Raw genomic sequence first — 26,883 nt, forward strand, 5'->3', positions numbered from 1 at the left:
TCATAAATCTTTATACTTTTGTATTTTTTTCATTAGTTTTGAATTTCTGATATAAAATGAGGTTCCAGGAAGGAGTCTAACAAGGGTTGTCTGGGGACCTTCTCTCGAGAGCCAGTTAGGCTTAAGTTCCTAAACTACCCTGCGCTATACAGAGGAGAGGCCAGAAAGATGCAGGAAATACCTGCTCACACGTAAATAAACTGCAAAGACAGGGAGGCAAGGGGTGGGCACACCTCATTTCTTTTCAATAGAAGATGATAAGAAATGACCTTTCAGCACATTTATCTGAAAAGACTGAATCTTGTTTCCTTATTTCACCAAATGAAAAGAGGTTAAAAGCAATCTATTCCTTTTCCTTTTTAACTTTTTAACATTTACTTGAAGAGATAGAATTTGTAAAGGAAGCTTTGGGGAAACCAAAGTAACAATTTATTGAAAACTAAACTCATATATCCACTGGTGGTTTAGGAACTTTGACCTTCACCGCATTCAGAACAGGCAAGCTTAGAGAAAACCAGACACTCCTGCTAAATTTAGGAAAGGGAGAAACAAAATTAACCTTGAATGAACTACTACAGTTTATATGAGCAAAAATTTTATTCAAACCCATGAAATTTCTTTAAAAAAATCTCTTAAAGTTCTGTCTTAAGTATTCCAAATTAGATTTATTTAACCTAAGTTATTCTAATTCAAGGTAGAAATGTATAAACAAGCCAGGCACAGTGGCACATGCCTATAATCCTAGCAACTGGGAAGGCTTGAGGCAGGAGGATAAGGCCTGCCTCAAACGTGTCTCCAAAAAAAATAAAAAAAGAAAGAAAAATTTAAAAAATTATATGCATGTGTATATATGACTATAGTCTCATATACATACATATATATTCATACTATAGTCATACATATGCAGATGCATTTTCAGTATTGCATATACATATTTATATATATATATATATATATAGTCAAATATATGACTAGGAATGTAGCTGAGTGTCAAAGCACCACTGGGTTCAATCCTCAGTACTGAAATGCATAAACAATACATTAAATAACACTGAAAAATCCTCAGCTTCCATTTTCCTCCAATGCTGAAAAACAAAACAAAGACTAACACAGTCCCAATCTTCTTCACAGTCCACTATTAGTTGAATAAGAAAAACAGATGTTTCTTTTAAGCCCTCTCATCCATTCTTTCCTGAAGAGCCTGACCTTACACCTCAGTATAAACAACCATTTGATGTTTATCGTCATATAAGAGTTGAAATTCCAGAGCAGCTTCCTAGGGTCTGCATTAACAATGACTCTAAGCAATGTTAAAGTCCTCTGCCTCTAGCCTTTTCCTCTTCCAATTTCCTAATTACACTAAAATGCTAACCTCACACACACACACACATTGGGTACTAAAGGCACTAAGCCAATTTTATCACACGAGAATGCACTTATCTCTTTGATCACACACCTGGTAATGAGCACTCTCCAAGATCTTGTTTAGTTACTTTACTCCTGCCAAGAGTCACAGATGGCTTAATGCATTACCCTTGGGTAGCACATCAGCAGTTCCGGTTTAAGCTGACTTCCTTGCAGGCAAAGTGTTGATTAATAAATTTTCAGTGTATTCTTATTGCCTTCTAAATCTTAATTCTGAAGGTTATGTAAAAAATAAGACTATCGTAATATTTAAAAATACCCAGGGACGGAAACTAGGCAGAAACAATGGAAGTCTAAAACTTTAAAAAGGTTCTATGAACACTTGAAGGCTCCACACCTTCACAGCGCTATTCTAAGAAGGTCAAAAAACATGTTGCCATCAGTTAGCAGTAATTTGTTATCTCCAAGGGTCAGGTACGGAACTAGGAAATCCTGAAGAACACACTTCAAATTCAAACAAAGTAAGATTTCCCACATGTCCCCTACATAAAGGCAAAGGAAAGCCTGAAAAGAACTCAATTTGGTCTCAATCAAATAAAATGTGGCCGCCATCTGCAATAAGGAAGAAAGACCCCCTGACTTGATAAGGGGTACAGTGATAGGTCTGGAAAGAGAAATTCAATCTCAGAGCTAAACTCAAGCAGCACATCACAGACCTGGAAGGGGCTCCAATAATGAACAGCACTCTTTAGGACAGGTTTACAAAAAAAAAAAAAAAAAAAATTCATGACTTTTCAACACCAAGAAACTTTTTTTTTTCCCCCAAGGCCATAGCAACACAGTCCAAGCAAGTAGCTTAAAGACTGAACGTGACTCTGGAATAGTTTAGAGCTGCATTGTCCAACACTCCTACACTGTAGTCAGTAGCCACATGGGGCTATTCATATTAAAACTAATTAAAATTAAAATGAAATAAAATTTAAAACCAGCCCCATAGGCACACTGACCATACTTTGAACTCAACAGCCACCAGTGACTAAGCAGCTACCATACAGGACAGGGTAGGTGAAGAATCTGCTCAGAAACACTGGTGATCTGCTTTGGTTCAGAGAATTGAAAAATGCAGGTGTTCAGTAACCTTACTAAGAAACCATGCAAATAAATTATGATACATCTATACAACAAAACACTATGCAACTAAAAAGAATCAGCTCTGGGGCTGGGGTTGTGGCTCAGTGGCAGAGCACTTGCCTAGCATATGCGAGGTGCTGGGTTTGATCTTCAGCACCACATAAAAATAAATAAATACAGGTTAAAAAAAAATCAGCTTGATGACCAGAATGATATTTTGTAAAATGACTAAAAAAAGTCTTTCAGAAGAATAGCATGACAATAGCTGGATTCTGTTATGCATGCGAGAGGGTGTGTTGCATGAGACTTCCCTCTGCAAAGAATGTACACCAAGGACTTCTTAATGGCACTGGGAAGAGCAATGATGAGGGAACTCCTCCTTTCTAGAACATGTAGTTTTGCAATTTTTTTTTATTAGAGCATTTTTTGCCTAAAACAAAATTAATAACACCCTAAAAGGATTCAGGCATGGGTACCACGGGTACAGACATAGAGGGCAAGTTGACAAACTGCTACACTGCCAATCTGAAATACCCTTTCAAATACTCCTGGTAAAGAAGCAGAGACCCATGCCATGACTTGGGACTAAGGCCATCAGTGAACACCAGGATCACTACTTATGTTATTAATGAGATGAGACCTTCAGAGTTCAGATAATAAAGATGATTTTTTTTTTCCTCCAGAGAAGTCAAGAACCTAACTCACAACCTTTCATCTTTCCATGTAGATAAATCACAAAAATGAGGACAATTCCCTCCCAGAAAGCAGTTTAACTCTCTCAAAAGGACAGAGAACTTGACAATTTAACATTTCCAAAACCAAATTTAGCATCTGCTCTACCTCATCTCTGTGAATGGTGCCACTGTAGCCATTAAATTACCCTCCTCCTCACTCACCATCTCAGTGAATCAACAAACACTACCAAGGTCCTTCCTCAATACCTCTTTTCTCTCTCACTGCTTGTCCTAATCAATTCTGATGTGTTCTCCTACCACCTTCTTCCAAAGTTAGCCACAGGCGAATAATCTAATGAATACATATGATTTCACACCCCCATAATAAAACCTTCCAAAGGTATGCTGCTCTACTTAAAATCAAAAGTAAAAATTTCAGCATGGCACAAAAGGCAGAGATTTGAGCCTTAATACTTCTCCAGTACTATCTCTTGCCCTCACCACCCCCTGAAAGACCCAAGTTTCTTATAAACAGACTGAACTGATTAAGGTTGATCTGTCTTATTTTAATTCCCGGTGTAGAGAATGGTCTCTTCAATTCTACCACAGTTCTTCCCACCTTTATTGTCCAATTCCAAAATGTCCTTTAAAATTCAATCCGAACCTTACTACTTCCTCTAGCCCTCCTACTTAAGGGAAGGTGACTTTCTTATGTGCTCTTGTAAGAGCGTGTATATTCAAGTCCCACACCACCTGCGCTGTCTGCTCCTTTACTAGATCATAAGTGCCTAGGCAGCAAGGTGCACATTAAAATGTCGTTGATACCCCAGGCCTTAGTGCAGGCAAATGAAAGACGCCCACCAAGTTGCCCATGTAATGAATGATCCAGTCCCTCCAAAGACCAGAGTTGTTAACTAATTAACATAGGCTATCACCAAGCCCACAAAGAAAACACAGACAGCATTTTTTTTAATGATCAATTTAAAAATAAACGATGCCTACAGATTGAAACAACACTGAAATACCACTCTACACCTACCAGAATGGCCAAAACGCAAAACATTGAGGACATCAACTATCACCAAGGATACGGACCAACAGGAACTCTCATTTGCTGCCAGAAGAAATACAAAATGGTACAGACATTTTGGAAGCCAGTTTGGCAGTTTCTCACAAGAAACATACTGCTACCATATGATCTAGCAAGCAGGCTCCTTGACTACTTACTCAAAAGAGGAGAAAACTTATGTGGACACAAAAACTTGCACCTGAGTGTTTAGAGTAGCTCTATGTCTACTGCCTAAACTAGAAGCTAGCAAGTGGGCCTTCAATAGGTGAGTGGTAAACAAACTGGTGCATCCATACAACAGATTAAGTAATAAGAAAGAAACAAGCCATTAAGTTACAAAAAGGCAGGGAAGAGGCTTTTGCATGATACTAAGTAAAAGAAGCCAATCTGAGAAGACCACATACTATGATTTCAACTTATGACATTCTGGAAAAGGCACAATCAGGGAGATAGCAAAAGGTCAGGGACACCCGGGTGTATGTGTGGGCTGACCAGGTAGGGCAATGATGCTGAATAATACTGTAATGGTGTATATGTGTCTACACACTGTCAAAATCACAGAACGCACAGGCTGTGGACTTGGAGTAAAATGATGTGCTAATCTAGGTTCACCAAGTATACCAGTTGTAGCATTCTATTGTAGAATGTTGATGGGGGGTGGGTATCGAGATCCATCTGCGGGCTCTATGTGGACTATCAACATCGCAGCCAGTGAGGGGATAGGTGGCACTAGGCACTTCCCATGGTACCCCCACAAGGTTAGACCACCTGATGCAGGCGAACCTCCCCCTCAGCTCTGCCAAAGGTCCTACACAGCATTGGGGATGGGGTGACCTGCTGTAGCCGCATAGCCCCTCTAATATGAGTATGACCTAAGATGCCAATCAACCTGCTGACTGCAAGACTTCCCAAAGCAAGATTCCATCCTGAAACCTTATCCCTGCCTTTGATGTACCCCCTTATATAAACCAGGGGAGCCATTTCCTGTTGGCCTATCAGGGGATCCACCTTTTTGAAACTATATTTCCAACTTTGTCTTTTGTTCTTCACTAATTATTCTAGACCTTAATTTCTTAGGTGGCTTACACCTCCTTGGCAGGAATAAGAACCCCCTAATGAAGTATGGCCGCCTCCCCATGGGGAGGGTGCATAAAAACTCTATGATCTACTCAACTGTGCTGTGAACAGAGGTTTTGCAGTTGACTAAATGAAGGGATGTCGTCATCATGTGCAGATATACAAGAAGCATGAGTAGGCAGATCTAACCCTCCTTTCAGTATGCTGCACTACAAACATTCATATATAATTTTTGCCCACCCAAGAATACTGTCCTCCTTCTCAAGAAGGTAAATACATAAATAAGCCTAGCTGAAGACATGTACCCACATAAAGATCAAGCATTTATTCCCATTTTATCAATTTCAACAACTTCCTTCTAGAAGCGCTAGTAAGGTCAAGCCCACTTCCAATACCAAAACAAGCATGTAGGAGAGCTGAATAGAGAGGCAATGGGATGGGCAGATGAAGGGTTCCATATACTTCCTGTCACTTTTATGTATATTTGAAACTTTTTCATAAAAAATTTATAAAAATAAAGTGTTAACAGTATTTTCATTTCCTCAAACCAGCACGGACTTAATGAGCGCTTGCAGCAGTCCAGGCACCTGGGACACAAAGCTGCTGCTGTGACAGGGTCTGCGCCCAGCAGTGGTCGCCCAGCAGTGGTCTCGGCAGGCAAACTTTCTTAGAATCTGAGAACACTGAATTGTTAGAGTCTGTAAACAAGTCTGGATGGCGCCTGGCATTTTGCCAGAGGGAGTGGTTTGTGAAGTAACGCCAGCGAGCCATTAAGTGTGGAGATTCCTTATTGGTTGACTGCTGTATCTAGTTTATGTTAATTAAGATAAGCTGTGTGGAATGTATAAATACCTCTGTTGTCCCACAAAAAACGGCTCCCACTCCTGCTGTATCAATCTACACAAGTTGCTAGTCACACCCCCCACCCACCCCACCCCACCCCCGGTTATTTTGCTGCAGCTGGACTGCGGCACTGAATCAAAGTAAAGGTACTACAAGTCCTCAGACTTTATTATTGTCTATACAAGCTGGATATTTTCAAAGAACAGGGCACAAATGTCTTGCCTATCTGTATAATCTGCCTTGCTGCCCCCACTTCCCCCTGTTTTTTTTGTGGTACTGGAAATTGAACCCATGGGTGCTCTACCACTGATCTATATCCCCAGCCTTTTGAGACAGTCTAAGTTGACAAGGCTGGCTACAAATGCGATCCTCCTGCCTCAGCCTCCCAAGTAGATGGAATTACAGATGTGTGCCACCATGCCCAGCTACCTGCTCTCTATTGTTAAGGGAATAAAACAAAAAATAGGTAATGGGCATATTAATCAAAGAGAGTGCCACATGATTCTCATATGCAAAAACCAATCACTACGTGAGCACAATATTCTATCCCTGCCACCTGACTGGCCACACCAACAGGACAATAGAATCTGGAGTTTACTTCCCAATCTATCTTATCTAAAACAAGAAGGTTAACACTATCAGCTAAGGGAGCACAAAGGGAGAGGAAGAGTCAGAGGCTAGAAGCCAGGCCTCTGCCACTAATAGATTCAAACCAGTGAATGAACAGGAGGTCGTCACTTATTTTCCAAGATAATGGACAGCTAGACATTCACCTGTTTAATAAAGCAAAAAAAAAAAAAAATTATCATTTGATATATTAAACTAACATAATACAATATGCCATATGTACATCAAATATTTCCATATGGAAATTACATGAATTTTTGCCCACTCAGAACTGAAATAAACTTTAGAATATGTGACAGGATGCTCAGAAGATTACTTCCTGATTTTCACACATTAGTGCTCTCTGTATATTTACCATTCTTGTGCCCCAATAATTGTGATGGGAAATGGAGAGGATTTCCTTTGTTGGAAAAAATGCCATAGATACTGTTACTGGCTGAGAATGTTTAGATTACATAGGAAGCCCCATTTCCCCTCTGTAAAGTCGCAAACAACTTGTCTGCACTGCAATAGCATGTGCACAGCCACCTGGCATCTGTGCCTTACTTCCCATTCCATAGTCATGAATATGTAAGTGAAAAACCCCAGACAGAGCAGCACTGCCTTACATAGCAATTTCATACATAAAATTCCATTATGAAAGGTTTATTGTGAACTTGGGTTAGTATGGAAAAACACTAAAAAGCAATACATTTCCTTTTCTGTTAATCAGGAAAAGCGAGTGAAAATGTTTCGAGTTTGGAATCTAACCTGCTGGGTTTGCTGGTAAGTACCCCACATTTTTTCCCCATAAAATTAGATCTTTTACCTTCCATAAGGTGTCTTGTCCTTCCAGATCTTTCCTACAGGTTTGATTTTACATCTAACATCCCTTTCTTGGATCATAAAATGAAGCATATGTCCCCTTGCATTATTATGAATCAAGACATCTAAAAAATATGCATCTCTGAACTCAGTTTAAAGTGAATCATGTTTTTCACTCAGACTGACTTTTCTTCCTGTTAGTAGCTCTGAGAGGCGAGTGTCTCCCTGGCCCTGGTCCAACAGCTCTTCCTAGAGACTCAGTAATAGAAAACCTCTTCAGCCCAATGCCCCAGCGTTCACTCTAACTCACTACAGCGCCTTTCTTTCAGGATTTTATTTTTTCCCTACATCCTGTGATAACACAACTCTTGGCTGAGCTTTCTTCAACTCACAACAACCAGGACAGCCTGGGTAGCATTTTGTCCTTTTCCACCCCATTCATGGGAGGGACTGTTGCCAAATCCTACTTAATATTATACCCTGGGCTTAAGACCAAAGCCTGTGGGAGGCCACCTGCCCAGGAGCTAAGCATCCCCTCTCAGCCTTGTGTAAAGTGAGTGTCGGTCTGGCATCGCATGCGACTTGCTGTTCGAAGTAAGTGGCCTTCACCTTCGCTCGGCAAAGAAGTCTGCTTCAGCTCTGGATTTGGGCATTACCCCTGCTTTGAAACCTTATCCCCTGCCTTATTTGTGAAGAACATTCTATCGAAACTCCTTTGTGTGTCTCCCCACCTCCCCCCATAAAAATAAAGAGATTCTGGGGGCCCACTCTCTTGTCTTCTAGCATGGAAGCTGACCTTAAGGTCACAGAGCTGTCCTATCCTCTGTGTCCTATGCTTTCTCACTGTTTTCTTAGCTTAATTTGCAGCCAGCTCTTCTGATCCCAGCTCATCTCATCAGTGCAGGTTGCTGGCAAGAAAAACCCCTACATCTCTCTCTTTTTTGTAATTAACATGTTGCTGCTAAGGCCCATTTCACCCATTGCTAACTTATGTTGTGAATCTTTCCCCTTCTCCTACTCTACCCATTGTATTAACGTTTCTCAAGTTCAATTTCATTGGTTTAACCTCTTACAGAGATTGGGTTCTAAATCAAGCAGAAGGACTAAATGGAATACAATTAAAATAAACTTGAGAATCCCTTTGGAATAGTTTCCTCTGGTGTTGGAGTGACACCAGATACAATGAATAACTTTCATCCTGTGACCATGTCACACCAAAAAAAAAAAATCCCACGTTGCAAGTTACCAAGAGCACACTCAAGGTGGCATCAATATGCGCTGGGAAATAACAGCCTTTTTAAACAGTATTCCTCACCTCAGCACAGAACACTAGAAAGAACAAGAGAACTGCTTTCTCGGTGCGCTCCCCACAGGAGGCATAACTAGCACCACTGGAGACACAGCAGGCACAGGAGACTGATAGCACATGGTGGTTGCTCTCCCCTCTCAAGACATAATATGCCCATGGAAAGACACAGGTGGCCTCATCATTCAAACCCCTAGAGAGTGTAAGTATATGCTCCTGCTCTCCCTCTTTCCCTGTCCAAGAAACTAGGACTCAGAGAGGATTAAGAACTCATTTAAAGTTACAAAATTTCTAAGTGGCAAAGGTGGTTTTCAAAATCTGGTCCAACTAATTCCAGTATCTAAGTTCTTCGCTGTGATGCAGGGTAAGGAAATGCCTCCTAGATCCAGTTCTGCCACCAACTTGTCATCTGACCCTGAACAAACAACTTGAATCCTGGCTTAGGGGACCTCAAAGATCCTTTCCAATTCTAATGTTCTACGCTTCAAAAGCTTCCCTTTCCTAAGTGTCTAATTTACGCTCTGTCTTGGATATTCTTTGTATACTGGTCAATTCCTCAGGGATAGTTTTCTTTGCATCTGGTACAACTTCAAGAGAATATGTTGTTAATAAACTATAAAACAGTAACTTCTAACAAAATTACTTCTATCACCATGTCTAACATCTATCTGCTTAAATGACCATTTTTAGGTAGAAATTTTCAACATACACCAGCAGGCCAATAAGACCACTCACCTGGGCGCTCTGCACAGTATCTTAAGAGCAAACATGCATGAGCCACGGTTGGCTTTGAGAGGGCAGGGATCGATAGAACCCATCATGGTTAATGGTCACATTTGAACTCAAATCCTTTTTTTCTTTTTTAATGTATTGGGGAACCCAGGGGCACTTTACCTCTGAGCCATATCCCCAGTCCTTTTTATTTGCTAAGACAGGGTCTCACTAAGTTTCTGAGGCTAACCTTGAGTTTGTGATCCTCCTGCCTCAGCCTGCTGAGTTGCTGGGATTACAGGCACGAGCCACAGCCTTTACCCAAATCTTAAGGAGGAACACACACAGCACTTCTAGCACTCCCTTGGAAAGCACAGGAAGAAAAGTGACAGGTATTGTTTCCAATATTTTAAACAGGTAAGTCTATTGTGCCCTGCAAGTAAAGGCAACTTTCACATATTCCAGAAAAGCTACAACAAAAGCCCTTGCTTCCATATTCTCCTTTCATATTTTTCTAGGAAAGAGTCTGGTTAATCTGTGCTGCTAAGAGGCACAGAGGCCTGGTCAACCGTGGACATAAAGTAGAGCAATAGGCATATGAGATATGTCAGTGAGGAAAGAGAGACTGGCTGGCTGTTCAACTGATCAACTGTCTTGGAAAAGCAAAACTGCACTGTTGGCCACCACTCACTCTGCTGTTCTCCAAAATTTCCAAATAGTGTCATTTACCATTTTCCCTAGGTATGTATCATCATTAGATAGAAGACTGAGTCCTTGGTCTTAAACTTTAAAGAGTGGAAAAAATATATACATATACAATACCTGTTGAGAGCCACAGCCGAAGGGGCCCCAGGAAACTTCCAGCTGCCAGCTGATGATTGGCTCACAGCGGCCCCAGCAACATCTAGCTGATTGGCTCCTCTGCGGTGATGCTCATTGGGCTGGTTCCCTGCCCTTTCAGACCACGGAGCTGCTCATTGGGGGACTTTTTTGGCTCCTCCCACGTGACCCAGCCAATCGGCCTCAAGAGCAGGAGGATTGTGGGAGGTGGAGAGAAGCTTGTGTGGGAGAGAGAGGCTTATGGAAAGCCAGTGGTGGCAGTTGGGGCTCTGAGGGTTTTTCCTGAGAGGCTGTTTTGTTTGGTGTGTGTGGTTCTAAAAATAAAGTTAGTTTCTTTTGACAAGTGGCTCCTGATTGTGCCCAGCCAGACTGCGGCATTTGGTGGCTCGCACGGGGAGCGACTGAGGGTAAGTGAAACTGCTCGCCCCTGAGGGCAGGGCGAGAGGATGGGTAGCCATTTTAAGATTCCTCTTTTATTTTGCTTCACTTTTGTTTTAAGTTGCCTGTCCCTGGAGATGAGTGAGACGGAAGAAAAACCGCTCACATCTGAGGAAAAACTATTTACGTCTGAGGAACAGATAGGGAGAAAGGACGGATGCACATGTCAGGAGGATAGAAAGACTTTTTGTTGTTCCCTTTTTATTTCATTCTGTCTCGGCTTTGTTTGGCGTCATCTTGTTGGGTTGTATTATAGTAGAAATACGGGATCAGAAATTAGTAAAAAACAAACTGAAAGAGTGTTAAGTAAATTGTTAGAGGAAGGAGGCATCTCAGTAAAATCAAGAACAGTCAGGGCATACGTTGATACAATACAAAAATGTAGCCCATGGCTTTTTAAGGAGGAGTTGTTAAATATATCACAATGGAACCATCATGGTGAAGATTTAAAAAGAATAGAAAAGAAAAGCCCAGGGACTCTGCCAGTTGGCACATTGCCATTGTGGACGTTCATATCTTGTTTGCTTAGTCCAAAGCCTTCAGTTCAGACAAAGGTAGAGGAAGAAGAAGACATAATGATTCAAGTAAAAGAGAAGGTCTCTCAAGTTAGTCAGACAGAGGAAAAGATTCAAGTAAAAGAGAAGGCCTCTCAAGCTAGTCAGAGAAAGAAAGTGTAAAACAGAAAAAGCCATCAGGGGGAAAGTTACAACAGGAGACTGCTACTAACACCTTTCTATCACCAGAGGACGTAAGTGTCCAACTAACAAGGCCACCTCCATATGCTGGGAGGTCCCCAACCCCCGCAGTTGATAGTTGGGATCCTGAGACAAGATCTCAAATATTAACATGCCCTGTATTTGAGGCAGGAGGGCAGCGATTTTACCAAGTTTTAAATTTCAAAACAGTGAAGCAGCTAAAAGAGGCTGTAACAACCTATGGTCCTCAAGCACCCTTCACTGTAAGCATGGTCGAATCCATTAACAACTTGAACATGACGCCAGCAGATTGGGCTAATATGTGTAAAGCTGTGCTAAATGGAGGACAATACCTGTTATGGAAGGTTGCCAATGAGGAATTTTGCAAGGAGACGGCTAGGTGAAATGCAGCAGCTGGTTATCCTTAGAGAAATCTAGATATGTTGTTAGGAAAGGGACCTTATGAGGATCAGCAGCAACAAATTGCATATGATCCTGGTGTATACGCACAAATTGCTGCAGATGCAATTAAGGCATGGAAGACTTTACAAGGACATGGAGGTTTACAAGGTCAATTATCTAAGGTAATACAAGGAGCTAATGAACCTTATGCTGAATTTGTAGATAGGCTTATTCAAACAGCTACCAGAGTTTTTGGGAATACAGAACAAGCAATGCCATTACTAAAACACCTGGCTTATGAGCAAGCGAATCGTTGGTGCAGAGATATCATTAGACCATGGAAACATGAAGATTTAAACACATATATTAAATTATGTAGAGACATTAATGAACAAGAGCAAGTCATGGCAGCTGCAGTAAAACAGGCTTTAGATGCCAGAGACATTAATGAACAAGGGCAAATTGTGGCAGCTGCAGTAAAACAGGCTTTAGATGCCAGGCCAAGAACATGCTACAATTGTGAACAAACAGGACATTTTAAAAGGAATTGCCCCATTGGAGGAGGGTTTAACAAAACTAGGTATCAAAGGAGTAGAATACCAGGTATTTGCCCACGGTGCCGTAGAGGGAGACATTGGGCTAATGAATGCCGTTCTCAAACCACCATAGAGGGTACTCCATTATCAAAAAACGAACAAGGACCAGGTGTTTATCCACGATATCGTGGAGAAAGGCATCGGGCTCCATTGCCAAAAAATGGACAGGGGGGCCCAATGCTCCGGGGCCCAAAACCACAAATATACGGAGCACTGGAGGAACCCAGCAACCCCATCAGGGTAGTGCCCAGGACATATTGTCCATCAGATCCCTCATCAGACAAACCCGAGGGAGCGCAGGGTTGGACATCTGTGCCTCCACCAGAGCAGTACTAACTCCAGAGATGGGAGTTCAAATCATTCCCACAGGGGTGAAAGGACCTCTTCCCAAAGGAACAGTAGGCTTATTATTGGGACGCAGCTCTTCTACTCTAAAAGGACTTATGATAAGTCCTGGGGTAATTGATCCCGATTATGAAGGTGAAATAAAAATTATAGCCAGTTCTCCAAAGGGTATATCAGTAATTTCACCAGGAGATAGAACAGCACAGTTACTAATAATACCCAGCCTACATGATAAATTTTCCAGTCGTACTGTAGAAAGAGGTTCCAAGGGATTAGGCTCCACAGGTGTAGATTGGGCTATGCTTTCTTTAAATTTAGATTCTCGCCCCATGCTAAAACTAAATATTCAAGGACATGAATTTAATGGGCTACTGGATACAGGTGCAGACCTTAGCATCATCTCTCATCAAGAATGGCCAAAACATTGGCCATTACAACAAGCCACTCAAACGCTTCGAGGCCTAGGAGTGGCGACTAATCCCCATAGAAGTGCAATGGTATTAGATTGGAAGGATCCTGAAGGATGTGAAGGAACTATACAGCCATATGTATTGGATCATCTTCCCATAAATTTATGGGGATGAGATGTCCTAGATCAATTAGGTTTGACATTAACAAATAACATCAACCAAAATGCACCCACTATTATGACTAGACAAGGTTTTAGGAAAGGAAAAAGATTAGAAAAACAAGAACAAGGTATAGCAGCACCAATACAAATAGATCAAGGAACAGAAAGACATGGGTTGGATTTTCAGAAAGGGCCACTGAGACAATCAAAATTACTTGGAAATCAGAAAGACCAGTATGGGTTCCATGACCTGGTCAAACAACAATTAGCGGAAGGACATATACAACCTTATGTATCTCCCCATAATACTCCCATTTTTGTCATCAAAAAGAAATCTGGTAAATGGAGATTATTGCAAGATTTAAGAGCCATTAATAATGAGATGTTTATTATGGGACCTGCTCAATCAGGGATTCCTCAGTTGTCTGCTTTGCCAAAAACCTGGTATGTTTTAGTTATAGATATTAAAGATTGTTTTTTTTCAATTCCAATTCATCCTGAGGATAGTCCACGTTTTGCATTTACTATCCCTGCACTGAATCATGAAGGTCCTGATCAGAGATATGAATGGAAAGTACTCCCTCAAGGGATGGCTAACAGCCCAACTATGTGTCAAATTTATGTTAACAAAGTAATCCAGCCACTTAGAAATAAAAATCCTGAACTACAAATATTTCACTATATGGATGATGTATTATTAGCACACAAAGATAAAAACACATTGCTAGAATGTTATGCCACACTTACAAACTTATTAAAAAACTATAATCTAGAGATAGCAATAGATAAAGTACAATTAAATTTTCCAATTAATTATTTAGGAGTTCTATTATCCTCAACCATGGTCCGTCCACCAAAAATTCAAATACGAGTAGATCAACTCAAATCACTTAATGACTTTCAAAAGTTATTAGGAGACATAAATTGGATAAGGCCTTATTTAGGTATACCAACAGGAGAGTTGGGACCTTTATTTGATATCCTAAAAGGTCCATCAGATCCAAATTCACCCCGAATGTTAACGCCTGAAGCAAGAAAGGCATTAAAAATCATTGAAACATATATGGAAAATATGCATTTGGATAGAACTGATATAAGTTTGCCTTTATTATTTATTGTACTACCAACAAAAAATATTCCTACAGGAGTATTTTGGCAAGAAGGTCCATTATTATGGATACATTTATCTTATTCTCCTAACACTATTCTTACTAGGTATCCTGAGGCTGTAGGACAATTAATACTCAAAGGAATAAAAGCAGCAAAGGGAGTGTTTGGAATTTCTCCCAATAAAATTATTACTCCATATACTATGAATCAAATTGATGAGTTAGCTAATGAGTTAAATACTTGGGCAATAATCATGTGCAAATCTAATGTTTCATTTGATAACCACTTACCATCTAATCCTTTATTGTCTTTTTGGTCATTGTATCCTGTAATTTTTCCAAAAATGACAAGAAAAACACCTATCATGAATGCTCCAAATATATTCACTGATGGGTCAAATAATGGTACAGCAGCAATAGTTACACCTGATCAAACTTTTACATTTTTACTACCCAAACAATCAGCTCAAAAGGTAGAGCTTAATGCAGTATTACAAGTTTTTGTGATGTTTAAAGATTCTGTATTTAATTTATTTTCCGATAGTCAGTATATAGTTAATGCTATAGTATCCCTTGAAGATGCTGGTAGGATTTCCCCTTCCTCTACTGTTTTCTCTTTGCTTTCCACTATACAAAGTCTAATCTGGGACAGAAAAGATCCATTCTTTATAGGACATATCAGGGCACATACAGGATTGCCTGGAGCCCTTAGTTTGGGCAATGATTTAGCAGATAAAACTACACATGACATACATATTTTCTCTACACTAGAAGAAGCTATAAATTTTCATAAAAAGTTCCATGTCAATGCTAATACTTTACAAAAGCGTTTTAAAATAACTAAGGAACAAGCTAGACAAATAATAAAACAATGTCAAAATTGTGTGACCTTTTTACCACAAGTTAATCTTGGAGTCAATCCTAGAGGATTGATACCTAACCATATTTGGCAGATGGACGTCACACACTTGCCAGAATTTGGAAAATTAAAATATTTGCATGTTACAGTTGATACTTCTTCTGGATTTTTGATGGGCTCCCTTCATGCCGGAGAAAAAACTAAAGATGTTATAGCTCATTGCTTACAAAATTTTGCCACTGTGGGTGTTCCAAAACAGTTAAAAACAGATAATGCCCCTGGTTATACTTCTACCTCTTTTAAACAATTTTGCTCAACATTTGGCATTACTCATATAACAGGAATTCCATACAATCCACAGGGACAAGGCATAGTTGAAAGAGCTCATCAAACTATTACAATGTACTTATTAAAGCAAAAAGAAGGAATTGGGAAGGGGTATATATTCCTCAAAGATAAACTTAAAATAACTCTTTTTACTCTAAACTTTTAAAATTTGGATTCATCAGGACTTAGTGCTGCTGAAAGGCATATGTGTCCAAAAAATGTGCATAAGCCCAAGGTACTTTGGAAGGATATTCTAACAGGACAATGGAAAGGTCCTGACCCAGTAATTGTCTGGAGTCGGGGGTCTGTTTGTGTGTTTCCACAGGGAGAACAGCAGCCGATTTGGATTCCAGAGAGATTAACCAAGGTCCTGACCCAGTGATTATCTGGAGTCGGGGGTCTGTTTATGTGTTTCCACAGGGAGAACAGCAGCCGATTTGGATTCCAGAAAGATTAACTAAAGCGATTTCTACAGACCAAAAAGAAGATGATTTGGCTCAAATCCATAACAACTGATATCCAAAACTCCAGTTTGGCTATTCTTACATCTGCAACAGAACCAGGATGCTTTTTTCAATATCTATTTTATTATTGCCCTTTGCCATATCATGAAGTTCTATTTTGTTTTTTGAGCTCATACAGACCTAGGTTAATGTTTTGCTGATCAGTTCTATTTTTTGACTATAGAGTTTTTAAACATTGCAATGGAGATTTCACCTGTAAAAAGTTATAAGGCCTTTACTATAATGTTATGTGTTGTATGTATTATATGTGTGCACACTTGTGTTTTGTGTTATATGTTTGAATGTACGTATGTCCATATATCATATATGACGAGCGCTCATGATAAAATGGGTCCAAATATTTTTTTTTCACGTGATTTATATGATTTAATTTAAATTGGGTAAACAACTGTTGAGGATTGTTTTAATATGTAAACAAAAAAGAAGGTTAACAGATCTGTTTGTTTACTTTCACCTTTCCTTTTCATTATATTTAATAATTCTCTTAAAGATAATGTAAATTGTTAAGACAATTGTTTTCTTTTAGTGCCTTCTGTAATGTTACATAATTTTTTCTTTAGCCAGGGGCTCTGAGGGTTTTTCCTGAGAGGCTGTTTTGTTTGGTGTGTGTGGTTCTAAAAATAAAGTTAGTTTCTTTTGACAAGTGGCTCCTGATTGTGCCCAGCCAGACTGCGGCAAATACCTATATACAATATCTATGTAAGAAGGAAAATGATAAAATATTTACCTAAAAAAAGACTTATATTAAGTACTTGACCCTGGACTGCCCTAAGCATTTTCCTTGGCCACTGAGCCCCAGCATCCTTTTTCTTAGCACCTAGCTGTATGTCTGCCGGCCCCTCCCATACTGTGAGCTCACAAGGGCAAGGGATAGACTAACTCACCAGCACATTCTCAGGGCACAGTGTTCAGTGCATCCTTGCTGAAACGCTGGCCTCCCACATTTACTTTATAATATAGGAAAATCCAAAATAAAAATAGGAAAAAGAGCAGAAGTTATCCACCTAGGATTTTCAGATAATTAATTTCAATATATTGTCAAACCTAATATTAAACTAAACCAACATTTAATTTGGATGGCTGGCAAAGTGACATCTGCTTTAAGAGTTAAAGAGTGAGGCTGTGTTCTTAGCCTTCAGGAAATGTACATCACAGCACGCCAGAACACAAATATTTTAAATACTGGACTTGAAAAAGATGTCATCTATAAAGAGGATCCCACAGATATGACCAAAAACTAGCCACAAAGAGACAATCTGACATAGTGACTGAGTTTATAACTAAACAAATTCAATTCACTACACACAGGGCAGTTAAAATCGTCTGTACCCAAACTTGCTTTTGGCACAAAAGTACTCAGAGAAAAAATACTGATTAAAAAACAAACAAACAAATTCCAACACCTAGTTTTGTTTCTTTGTTAAGCAACAACAAAAAATGTGCAAGACTGCAATTATCCATATATTTACCACAACATTTCTCAGTCACCTGTCTACAAATGGCTTCCAGATGCTCTTAAGCTATTGCTCCCTGCCACCTTCAACACTGTGCAGCATGTGCTGTGCACTGCCTTTGGCTTTGCATGTCTCCAGAAGGGTTGTGTGTGGGGGGGTGTGTTTTGAAGTTCTGGGGATTCGGCCCAGGGCCTCATGCATGCAAGGGGAGCACTCTATCACTGAGCCGCATCCCAGCTCTGTGTAGTTAAAAATTAAGGTAAGCAAGTGTTTCCCAAGACTTCATCTTTTTCCACACCCAGTCTCCTCTATTTTCAAGGGAGAGTTTGGGGTGTTTTATGAATTATGCTGGAGAAATTCAAGGACCATTTCATACTAGAAACAAAAGCACTAGTGTAGGTTAGATATCATCCTTCCTGTTTCTAATTCTGCCCCATCTGCAGGGACTTTGGTTCCAAAAGTACTTTCCAAGTTTTAAATTAAATAGTAAATGCTAAAATAATCAATCATTATGTTTTGTTGATTCATTATAAATAAAACATTTTAGCAGATATAATATACAAGTTTTTCCTAAAAAAAGTTTTAAAATAAATACCTAACAGCCAGTATAAAACCTGGGTGCAGTGACACTGCATATGATCTTTACAGCAGCTTAAATTTATATGTTTAGAACAAAACCAGAAACTTACATGCTTTGCTAACTCAATCCTTTTTGTTCTTCTAAATCAAAGAGCTTCCAAAACAATTAATAATACATTTTCCTTTTACACATCCACATTACCAAGCAAGCAGACACCCAATGACCAAGTGCCCAGCAGCTGCAGAAGCTAACTGTGCATCAGAGGCGTGGAACTTGCAAACATTTCTAAAGCAACAGTATCAACCTCAGGACTGGGTTTGGGGGTGGGTGCCACAGGGGACTGGATTCCCTGGAGTCTACACAGCTGCCAAATGTGTCCGTTATGACACACTAACCTGAGATTAAATTAAATTTTAGAGGAAAACAAAATATCCTGGCATTAGTCTCTGGAGTTGAAAATGAGTTAGACTCTGAAGCAAGCAAGCAAACAGCACCTCAGAGTCCCACCTCTGAAGGAAAAAAGGAGGTCACTCAGAAAATGGGACAAGTGCTAAAAAAAAAACCCCATTTGGTTGCCCAGGACTAGTTAGCTACTTAGCTACTGAAGTGGCAGCAGGTAGTATAAATCAGGAACTGCCTTAATCTACAAAGACTTCAGGTATTCAAGAAAGATGGTATCAGAAAGGCAAAACTGAACAGGCTGAAAGTACATTGAGCTGTCTTCATTTTTACATGGCCCAAAAGTGGGGTGGAGAGTATTTCATGCCTGATTTATAAGATATTAATACAAATCGGTCCAGACTGCCTACACTTGGCACAAATCATGTCTTAAACACACACTTCTCTGGTTCCATAGGCCTCAGATGAAACTTCAAGCCAAATATCAGCTCTGTGAGTCTGATAAAATCTTATGAAAAATGGCAGCCTTTCAGACCCCTGGGCTCTCTGCACTTTGTTGGAGTATTACAAAGAGCAGGTTCCAAGCAAAGACAAGTGCTGCTATAAAACACGCAGGGGCAGCAGGACGGAGGCCTGGTCAGGAGGGAGCATGGCAGTGCAAGCTGCACACAGCACTCGACTTTGCAGGAACTGAGCCACACGCACAGGCATCAGGCGAGGGCTCTGGACTTTTGTCACAGCTTCCTGTTACGAAGCTGAAACTAAAGGGTCCTATGTTACATTGATCTAGAGAGCAGTTTCTCACCACCTGGCTATTACCAGCTCCTCTCACTCCTGCTGCTTCAAGTTTCCATCATTTGGAACAGCAACAAGAACCCAAAGAAACAGACCCAGGAAATCAGAAGTCTCTTACAGTTCTAACATAACATATACGTCACAAGCCAAGCAATGAAATATAATGGAGGTAACTAAAAATGCTTTTGGTAATTTTAATACCTTGGCACTATATTTCTAAGGTTAACTTAAGGAACCCAGATACAAATTTGTATAGTAAATACAATTTCACATGTGTAACATTATAAATATAAATTGAAAGATAATACATTCAAATATTAACAGTAGTATAACATCCAAGTATTACTATTAGTGATAGCAGTATCAGGATGATTTTTGTACTTTTTAAATTAATTTCCTTAATTAATTAATATTTTTATGACAGCAGAATGCATTAAATTCTTATTACACATATAGAGCACAATTTCTCATATCTCTGATTATATACAAAGTATAGTCACATGTCTTCATACATGTACTTTGGATAATAATGTCCCTCACATTCCACCATCATTTCTAACTCCATGCCCCTTTCCTTCCCCGCCACCGCTCTGCCCTATCTAGAGTTCATCTATTCCTCCCATGCTCCCTTCACTATGAATCAGTCTCCTTATATCAGAGAAAACATTTGGCACTTGGTTTTTTGGGATTGGCTAACTTCACTTAGCATTATCTTCTCTAACTCCATCCATTTACCTGCAAATGCCATGATTTTATTCTCTTTTATTGCTGAGTAATATATTCCATTGTGTATATATGCCACATTTTTTTTTATCCATTCATCTACTGAAGGGCATCTAGGTTGGTTCCATTTTAGCTATTGTGAATTGTGCTGCTATAAACATTGATGTGGCTGTGTCCCTGCAGTGTGCTGTTTTTAAGTCCTTTGGGTAAAGACCAAGGAGAAGGACAGCTGGGTCAAATGGTGGTTCCATTCCCAATTTTCCAAGAAATCTCCATACTGCTTTCCATATACTTTTAAAGCACTGAGAATAGAAAAATGCATAGATTGCTTGCAAATCAAAAAAGCTGTGTCTATTTCTACAAAAGGTCATTTTATAAAATGCAAAAATATCAAAGAAAAATAATTTCTAATATTCTTCCACCTTTCATGGCCTGGGGATGACCTCAGCATCCACACATTTGCCCAAGCAGAAACCAGGGTGTCGTCCTTGATCCTTTCCTCTTCCTTTGCGTCACACCAAATGATCATCAAGTCTATCCTACAGCCTCAACAGCCCTTCCGTTTCCGTCCCACTGCCCCAGCTTCACGTGTCTTCATGGAGGGCTTACTGCCAGTCTCCAAAGCCCATCTCCACCCCACACAGGTGGATCTGGCCTGCTCAGCCCCTCCTGAGGAGGAAAAAGCCTTGCCTTCACCTTCCTGCTAGTCCATTTTTGACATGGGGAAGAGACCTAAGATGAAGCCAAAGATGAGAACATGGTAAGCTCTCTTTGGAGGAGGATGAAGACAGCTGTCTTCCCTGAGTTACCTCAAGCTGGTGTGTTCTGCCTCTCCCCACGGCTCCCCAAAGGGGCAGAAATGGGGAGAAAATGAGGTAACCCTTGGCTGAGGGGAGGCATTTCTTGTGATCTACACAAGTCTTAACCACTGAACACCTCTGAGATACACCACTGGACATTTCAAGGATTACGAACCCTCTGAAATGACTGCCTGCCAGGTTGGACTTCTTTCCCCAAATTATCTTAGCGCTAAAAAGGGAGGCCTGGTGCAGCCGGGCAGGCACTCTTGTCTTCCTGTAGACCACCCCAGCCCGCTCCTATCCAACCCATTCTCGTGGCAGCCAAAGTAACCTTTCTAAAACACACATCTGATCCTATCACTCTCTGCGAGGACGCTGCCAGCACTCCAGACCCTTGTTCCTATACCTGGCCATGAGACTCTTCCTCACCTGGCTCTTCTCCCTGAGCACTGAACTCATCACTCCCTCTCCTGCCAAGATCCCCGCCCTTTCTACAACCCACTCAACCCACCCCTCCATCCGGCCCACATAACCAACCTTGAGTCTCTCCACATCTCTCCTGGGCACTGTCACACTGCCAGCACACAGTACTGTGCCTGACACGCAGCTGATGCAACCAACATACACTTGTTCAACAACCAACACAAGGAAAGGTAGGTCAACTGATGGGAATATGGAAGCCGCTGAGCCCAGGAGAAAGGAACACAGGTAAACCCAAAGGCCTTCATTTCATTACCAATCAAAAGAAGTATCACAAAGTGCTTTCAACATTGGTTTCCTGAGACCACAGCAACTCAAGTGTCAGGTAGAATACTTCACATAGTTGAGCTACTTCAAAAGAACCATCATAAATAGAAAGTAATTTCATCAGTGGAGGTGAAAGAGGTCATGGAGAGCTCACCTCCCTCAAGTTCTGATCTGCAAATCCCTCCATTTTTCTTCCCCCCAAATCTCAGTAATTTAATGCCAACTTTATACTCTGTATCCTTTTGCTTTGGAAATGACATTCCTCTATGTTTCTTTTCACTATAAACTAAGAGGTAAAGTGGGGAAGGTTCTGGCATAAAAGAAGAATGCTTTAAGGAGGAAAGAATCAGGGCAGATTATCAAGGGCCATGTCGACCTCGGATGGGTCTTGCTTCTTTTAGACACAAACTGCGCTGGTATGACAGGACAAGTTCAGGCTTCCAGATTTAGGTCTTTTGATCAACAGCTGAAAGTTTAAGATTCTGAAATGCTTGAAACCAAGAATAACTCTAAAGGATAAATACTTAGAATGTCTATTTTAACACGATATAAAGCAGTTTCCCGTAAGAGTGTCTGGACTTCACCCGTTTCAGGAGGCAAACTCAACCCACGAGTGAGTCTGCTGTGCGTCACTGACACAGCCACACAAAGCCCGGCCCCACACACCTGTTCAAAACTGACCCCTTCACTCGCCTTGTTGATATTATAACTCTGACTTGTATTTCTTACCGGAATGTAATAGATGCCCATCTTGGGGGTTTCATTGGCAGTGAAAAGCATTCCTAAAAATAAACACACGGGGGAAAGTAAACACATGGGGAAGTAAACACCAGGGGCAGTACCCTTCTCTACTCAGGGTCTCATTCTGAAAGGCCTGCAGCAGACACTGTGCAGCGTCCAGCAGAAGCACCACGCCTGGAAGCCAGGCTCCCCTGGAGCAGGTCCTGGCTTCAGCTGCTGCCCCTCCTCGACACAGGACCTCAATCTTCACAAAGGCAACTTCCCCATCTGGGAAACACCAGGCTGTCCTAGCTAAATTCACGACAAGTTCTCACCATGAGGTGTTCAGAGTCACACCAAGTTTGGCAAAATGCTCAGTTTCAAAAGATGAATTAAAGGTAGTTTGGTGTATTATTTTATTAGAGTAATAATGAGGAATTAAGAAAAACTTCTTTCTGTTAATTAGAAAGAATGATTAGTTTAGTCTCTGAGGGCTCAGCACTGTCAGCAAGCACAACTGAAGGAAGGCCAGTTTTCTGGAATTCCGTAAAGGACTCTCCGTAACCCTAGTAGCAGTGACTACCTAAAGAGCCATTATTCTTTGGCTCTAGACTATTTGATACCAGGGTATTCAGATGTCTCAGTTTTGTTATCTTTTCTCTTCTACTTTTCAACACATCCCTCACCCCCCAAGTTTTCTGGGGGACAGCTCCCCAATGTGGTGAGACACACCTGCTGAGCCTCCTCGTAGCCTCAGTTCCAGACTGCTGCACTCTAAAACTGAACTCAGCAAACACTTGGCTGGTCCAGGATAATATACCAAGCACTCTCACATAGAGTATCTTAGCAAACACACAACTCTTAAAAAAGAAACATCATCTAGTCCTTTACCAGAAACACTTGAGAAGCACAGAAGCACTGCCTTGAACAGCTCAGGCTCTGAGAACAAAACTGCACCACAGGGACAGCAGGGATGGACTCCCCCTGTGTAAACTCCTGTCTGAAGTGAGCACGTGAGGATATTTACAGCTATCCCCAGTAGTGATTTCCATGAGTTCAGAGGATGCTGCTGTAGGATACAAAGCTACGTTTAACAGCATGCGTGGTCTCCGACAGCCCTGTAAAGGAGGCAAGAAAGCTGAGGCTGGGATATTGGTATAATTATTAACCCTGAAGTAGGTCTTTCTTGAGCCCAAAGCCCATCTTTTGTCTCTGCCAATGGTTTCTCAAACCAATGATCCTTCTTCCAGAGGTCTGGACGGGAGCTTCCTGGGTCATGAATCTGATGCACATCAATGTCACAGAGTCCCACTGCCTCTGTAAGTGCCCTGACCTGCATAGAGCAGCTGCTTGACACATGAGAACTGCACAGAGGGCTGAATAAGCAAGAAGAGCGAGGCGGTAAAAAGAACCAGAAAGGCAGAATCATTTCTCAATATCCTGAGCACCTTACTACTAGAAAAACATTCCAAAACAATCACCATGATTAGGCTTTAATTACTCCAAAATGAGTAAGTGAGCAGATAAAGAAACAAGGAGGTTTTAGCTTTTCGAAAATATGATTAAGCTCATAGTGATTAAGCATAAAACATATGGAGTGGCGCGGAGGGTGAAAGGTGTGGCAAAGCAAGAAAAAGCAAAGCCTGTGAATCAACCACGCTCAGGCCCAAGCCACTGAGAAGAGGTAAGGGACTCATCTGCCCGCGCCTGCCGTCGCACAGAGCCCAGCAACGATTGGGCCAGCTGGTTTATGTCTGATGACTCTTGTAAGTTATCTGACAATACAATTGTTCCTCTGTCCAAAATGTCACTTCTAAAAATCTAAGAAAACCATACTTGGTAATAGAGATTCCCGCTAACAAGCAAACCAGCCTCATCCTTACCAATTCGGGGACGGTCAGCTAGCTGCAGACTGACCTCAGCCTGTAGCAGCCTTGCATCATTTTCATCAAAATATTTAAACCTAAACTTAAGCCTTTAGTCCTCCCTGTCATTTTAGATAAAAACAGAGCTGGAGGAACTAGCTACACAACATCTTGAGAATCAATCATACATGTCCAGGAGGGGGACGCTCTACAAGACTGCTAGCCTGATCTTAGAAAGGTCAATGTCATGGAAAAGGGAAAAAGAGATGGGGGAATGATCCGGAGTGAGGTTCTCTCACTACTCTCCGCCACTCTTCAGAATGTCACTCCCTTTCCAGCCAATCCCATTCCTTGCCCCTGTCCTAACCTCAGCTCACCTGCTTCATTCACTTCACACTGAGCCCAGATCCTTTTATTTTGCAGTACTGGGAACTGAATTCAGGGCCTTGCAGAGGCCAGGCAAGTGCTTTACCATCAAGCTACCTTCCCACCCACAGCCCCATCACTTCAATAACCCAACTAGGGTTGCAGCATTTTCACCTGCAACGTATTTCTGAACTCTCCAGGATGCAACTACCTTCCCACTGTATAAGAGCCTTCAAACTCTCACAGGGGAAATGCAAATAACAATATCCCTAGCTACTTCTCTCTTTCTTAACCTGTTAACTAGGATAAGCCCATTTCAGAAAGATCCTAACCAAAGCCCTGCCACACACCAGCAGGGTAACCAGTCCTGGCAAATTAGCCAACTGCTTTGATCTAAGAGGTAAGGAAAAAACAGACAAAAAGAAAAAGCCAGGTGCAGTGGCACATAGCTATAATCCCAAAATTTGGGAGGCTAAGACAGGAGGATCACAAGTTTGAGGCCAGCCTCAGCAACTTAGCAAAACCCTAAACTTAGTGAGATTCTGTCTCAAAATTAAAAAATAAAAAGCACTGGGAATGTAGCTCAGTGGTAAAGCGCCCTTGGTTCAATCCCCAATACTGGCCCCACCAAAAAAAGAAAGACAGACAGACTGTGGGTCACTGAATATGTAGGGTTATAAAAATAATAAATTTATATTACAACATCCAGTATCCAGATTGACAGTATCATAGCATTTTAGATTCAAACCAATCCACCCTTTACCACAACAGGTGCTCTGATGACAGACAGACCCCAAGTCACTCAGCATGTCCCTTCTAGACCTTCTCCACCTGTTCCCACCTCAAGTCCTCCCAGAGTCACCACACTCAGGTGTGAAGTTTCCCATCCCCACTGAGGCCCTAGGGGCCCCATCCTCCTTGTTATTCTTCCACAAAGATTGTATAACAATCCCTCAGTGGATCACAGACCCCGTCTCCCTCTAATTCAACCTCACTCACTGCACCAAACTCAATGCCAAACAAAATCTCCTCTAAGGCTCTTCTCTTAGTACTCTGGGTAAAAAGTGTTCCCTCTAATGTGTGTCCACACAAACATGACAGAACTCTTTGTGCTCTGCTATGTATACCTGCATTAGAATTATTTGTGTGTGCTCACACCTGGAATATACTACTTCAGAGTAGAAACTGTTCTCATTCTTCTCTCATACCCCCAAAGTCTTCACATTGCCTTGAATGTATTGTTCAACATGGAAATCTATCATATTCTTTTCTGAACAGCACACAACAGAGAACAAACCCAAACCCCATGGCTTCATGAGCCATATGTGTATTGTTAGGCAATTCCAGCCTCCTCCAATTTCTAACCTCAATTTCCACCCACTATTACTAATCACATAAAAGAGTTAAGGAGCACACCAAAATAGCATTTCACCTGCAGCCTACCTAAATATTGTTACTAGTTTCTACTAATAGCTAGGTGGGATGAGGACTGAGTCATTAAAAGTACCTTCTTCTGAATCATGCATATCACTTCCTGTTCTTTATTCTTCTAAATAAAATACCCAATACCAAGTCAAACTCTATCTTAAGAAGTAAAATTAGTTTAAAGCTAAAAAATGTAAAGCCAACATTTGTCTCACCAAACATTATGTGCTACATCATACATACCTGAGTTGGGATACAGGCAAACATCATTAAGGTCATGTTCTGGTTCCAAGGAAGTAAATATTTTCCCCTAAAACAGTAAGCAAAAAAGGATTATTTAAATAGTTAAAGATAACTTTTAGCAATGTAAAGAAAATGGAGACGTAACTCAACCACCTGCTGCTAAAGAAATAAATAAAACAACCTAACTGAAGAAATCTATATTTAAAAAAATCTTAGAGAATTTGGGTATCAATTTATCAAATGTTCTCATTTTAGAGATGAAGAAATTAAAGCCCAAATTGGAGAGGTGACTTGTCCAAAAAAGCCCCAGGGTTTTAAAGATGATACCTATATGTTGAAAAGGGGCAAAGTATAAAATAAATTGCACATCAACTTTACAAAAAATTTGCAACTTTACAAAAAATCTGTGACATATTCCCTACTTGATTTGTACTCAAAGAACCCAGAGGAGAA

General features: G+C 40.8%; 1 protein-coding gene across 3 annotated transcripts in view; it reads right to left on the minus strand.

Moving 5' to 3' along the window:
* Nol10 (nucleolar protein 10) overlaps positions 1-26,883 on the minus strand; it is an 86,574-nt gene that overhangs the window by 34,143 nt on the left and 25,548 nt on the right. For all 3 annotated transcript variants that reach the window (XM_046441255.1, XM_058578361.1, XM_058578362.1), the window contains 2 exons: positions 26,431-26,497; positions 22,541-22,593 (listed from right to left, as the gene is read on the minus strand). In XM_046441255.1, the coding sequence (XP_046297211.1) occupies positions 22,541-22,593; positions 26,431-26,497 (120 nt within the window). The remainder of the gene's footprint in view (positions 1-22,540; positions 22,594-26,430; positions 26,498-26,883) is intronic.

This window comes from Marmota monax, unplaced genomic scaffold (assembly GCF_021218885.2).
Source record: "Marmota monax isolate L192 unplaced genomic scaffold, Marmota_monax_Labrador192_F-V1.1 WCK01_AAM20220418_F8-fsc00010, whole genome shotgun sequence".
Classification (NCBI taxonomy): Eukaryota; Metazoa; Chordata; class Mammalia; order Rodentia; family Sciuridae; genus Marmota; species Marmota monax.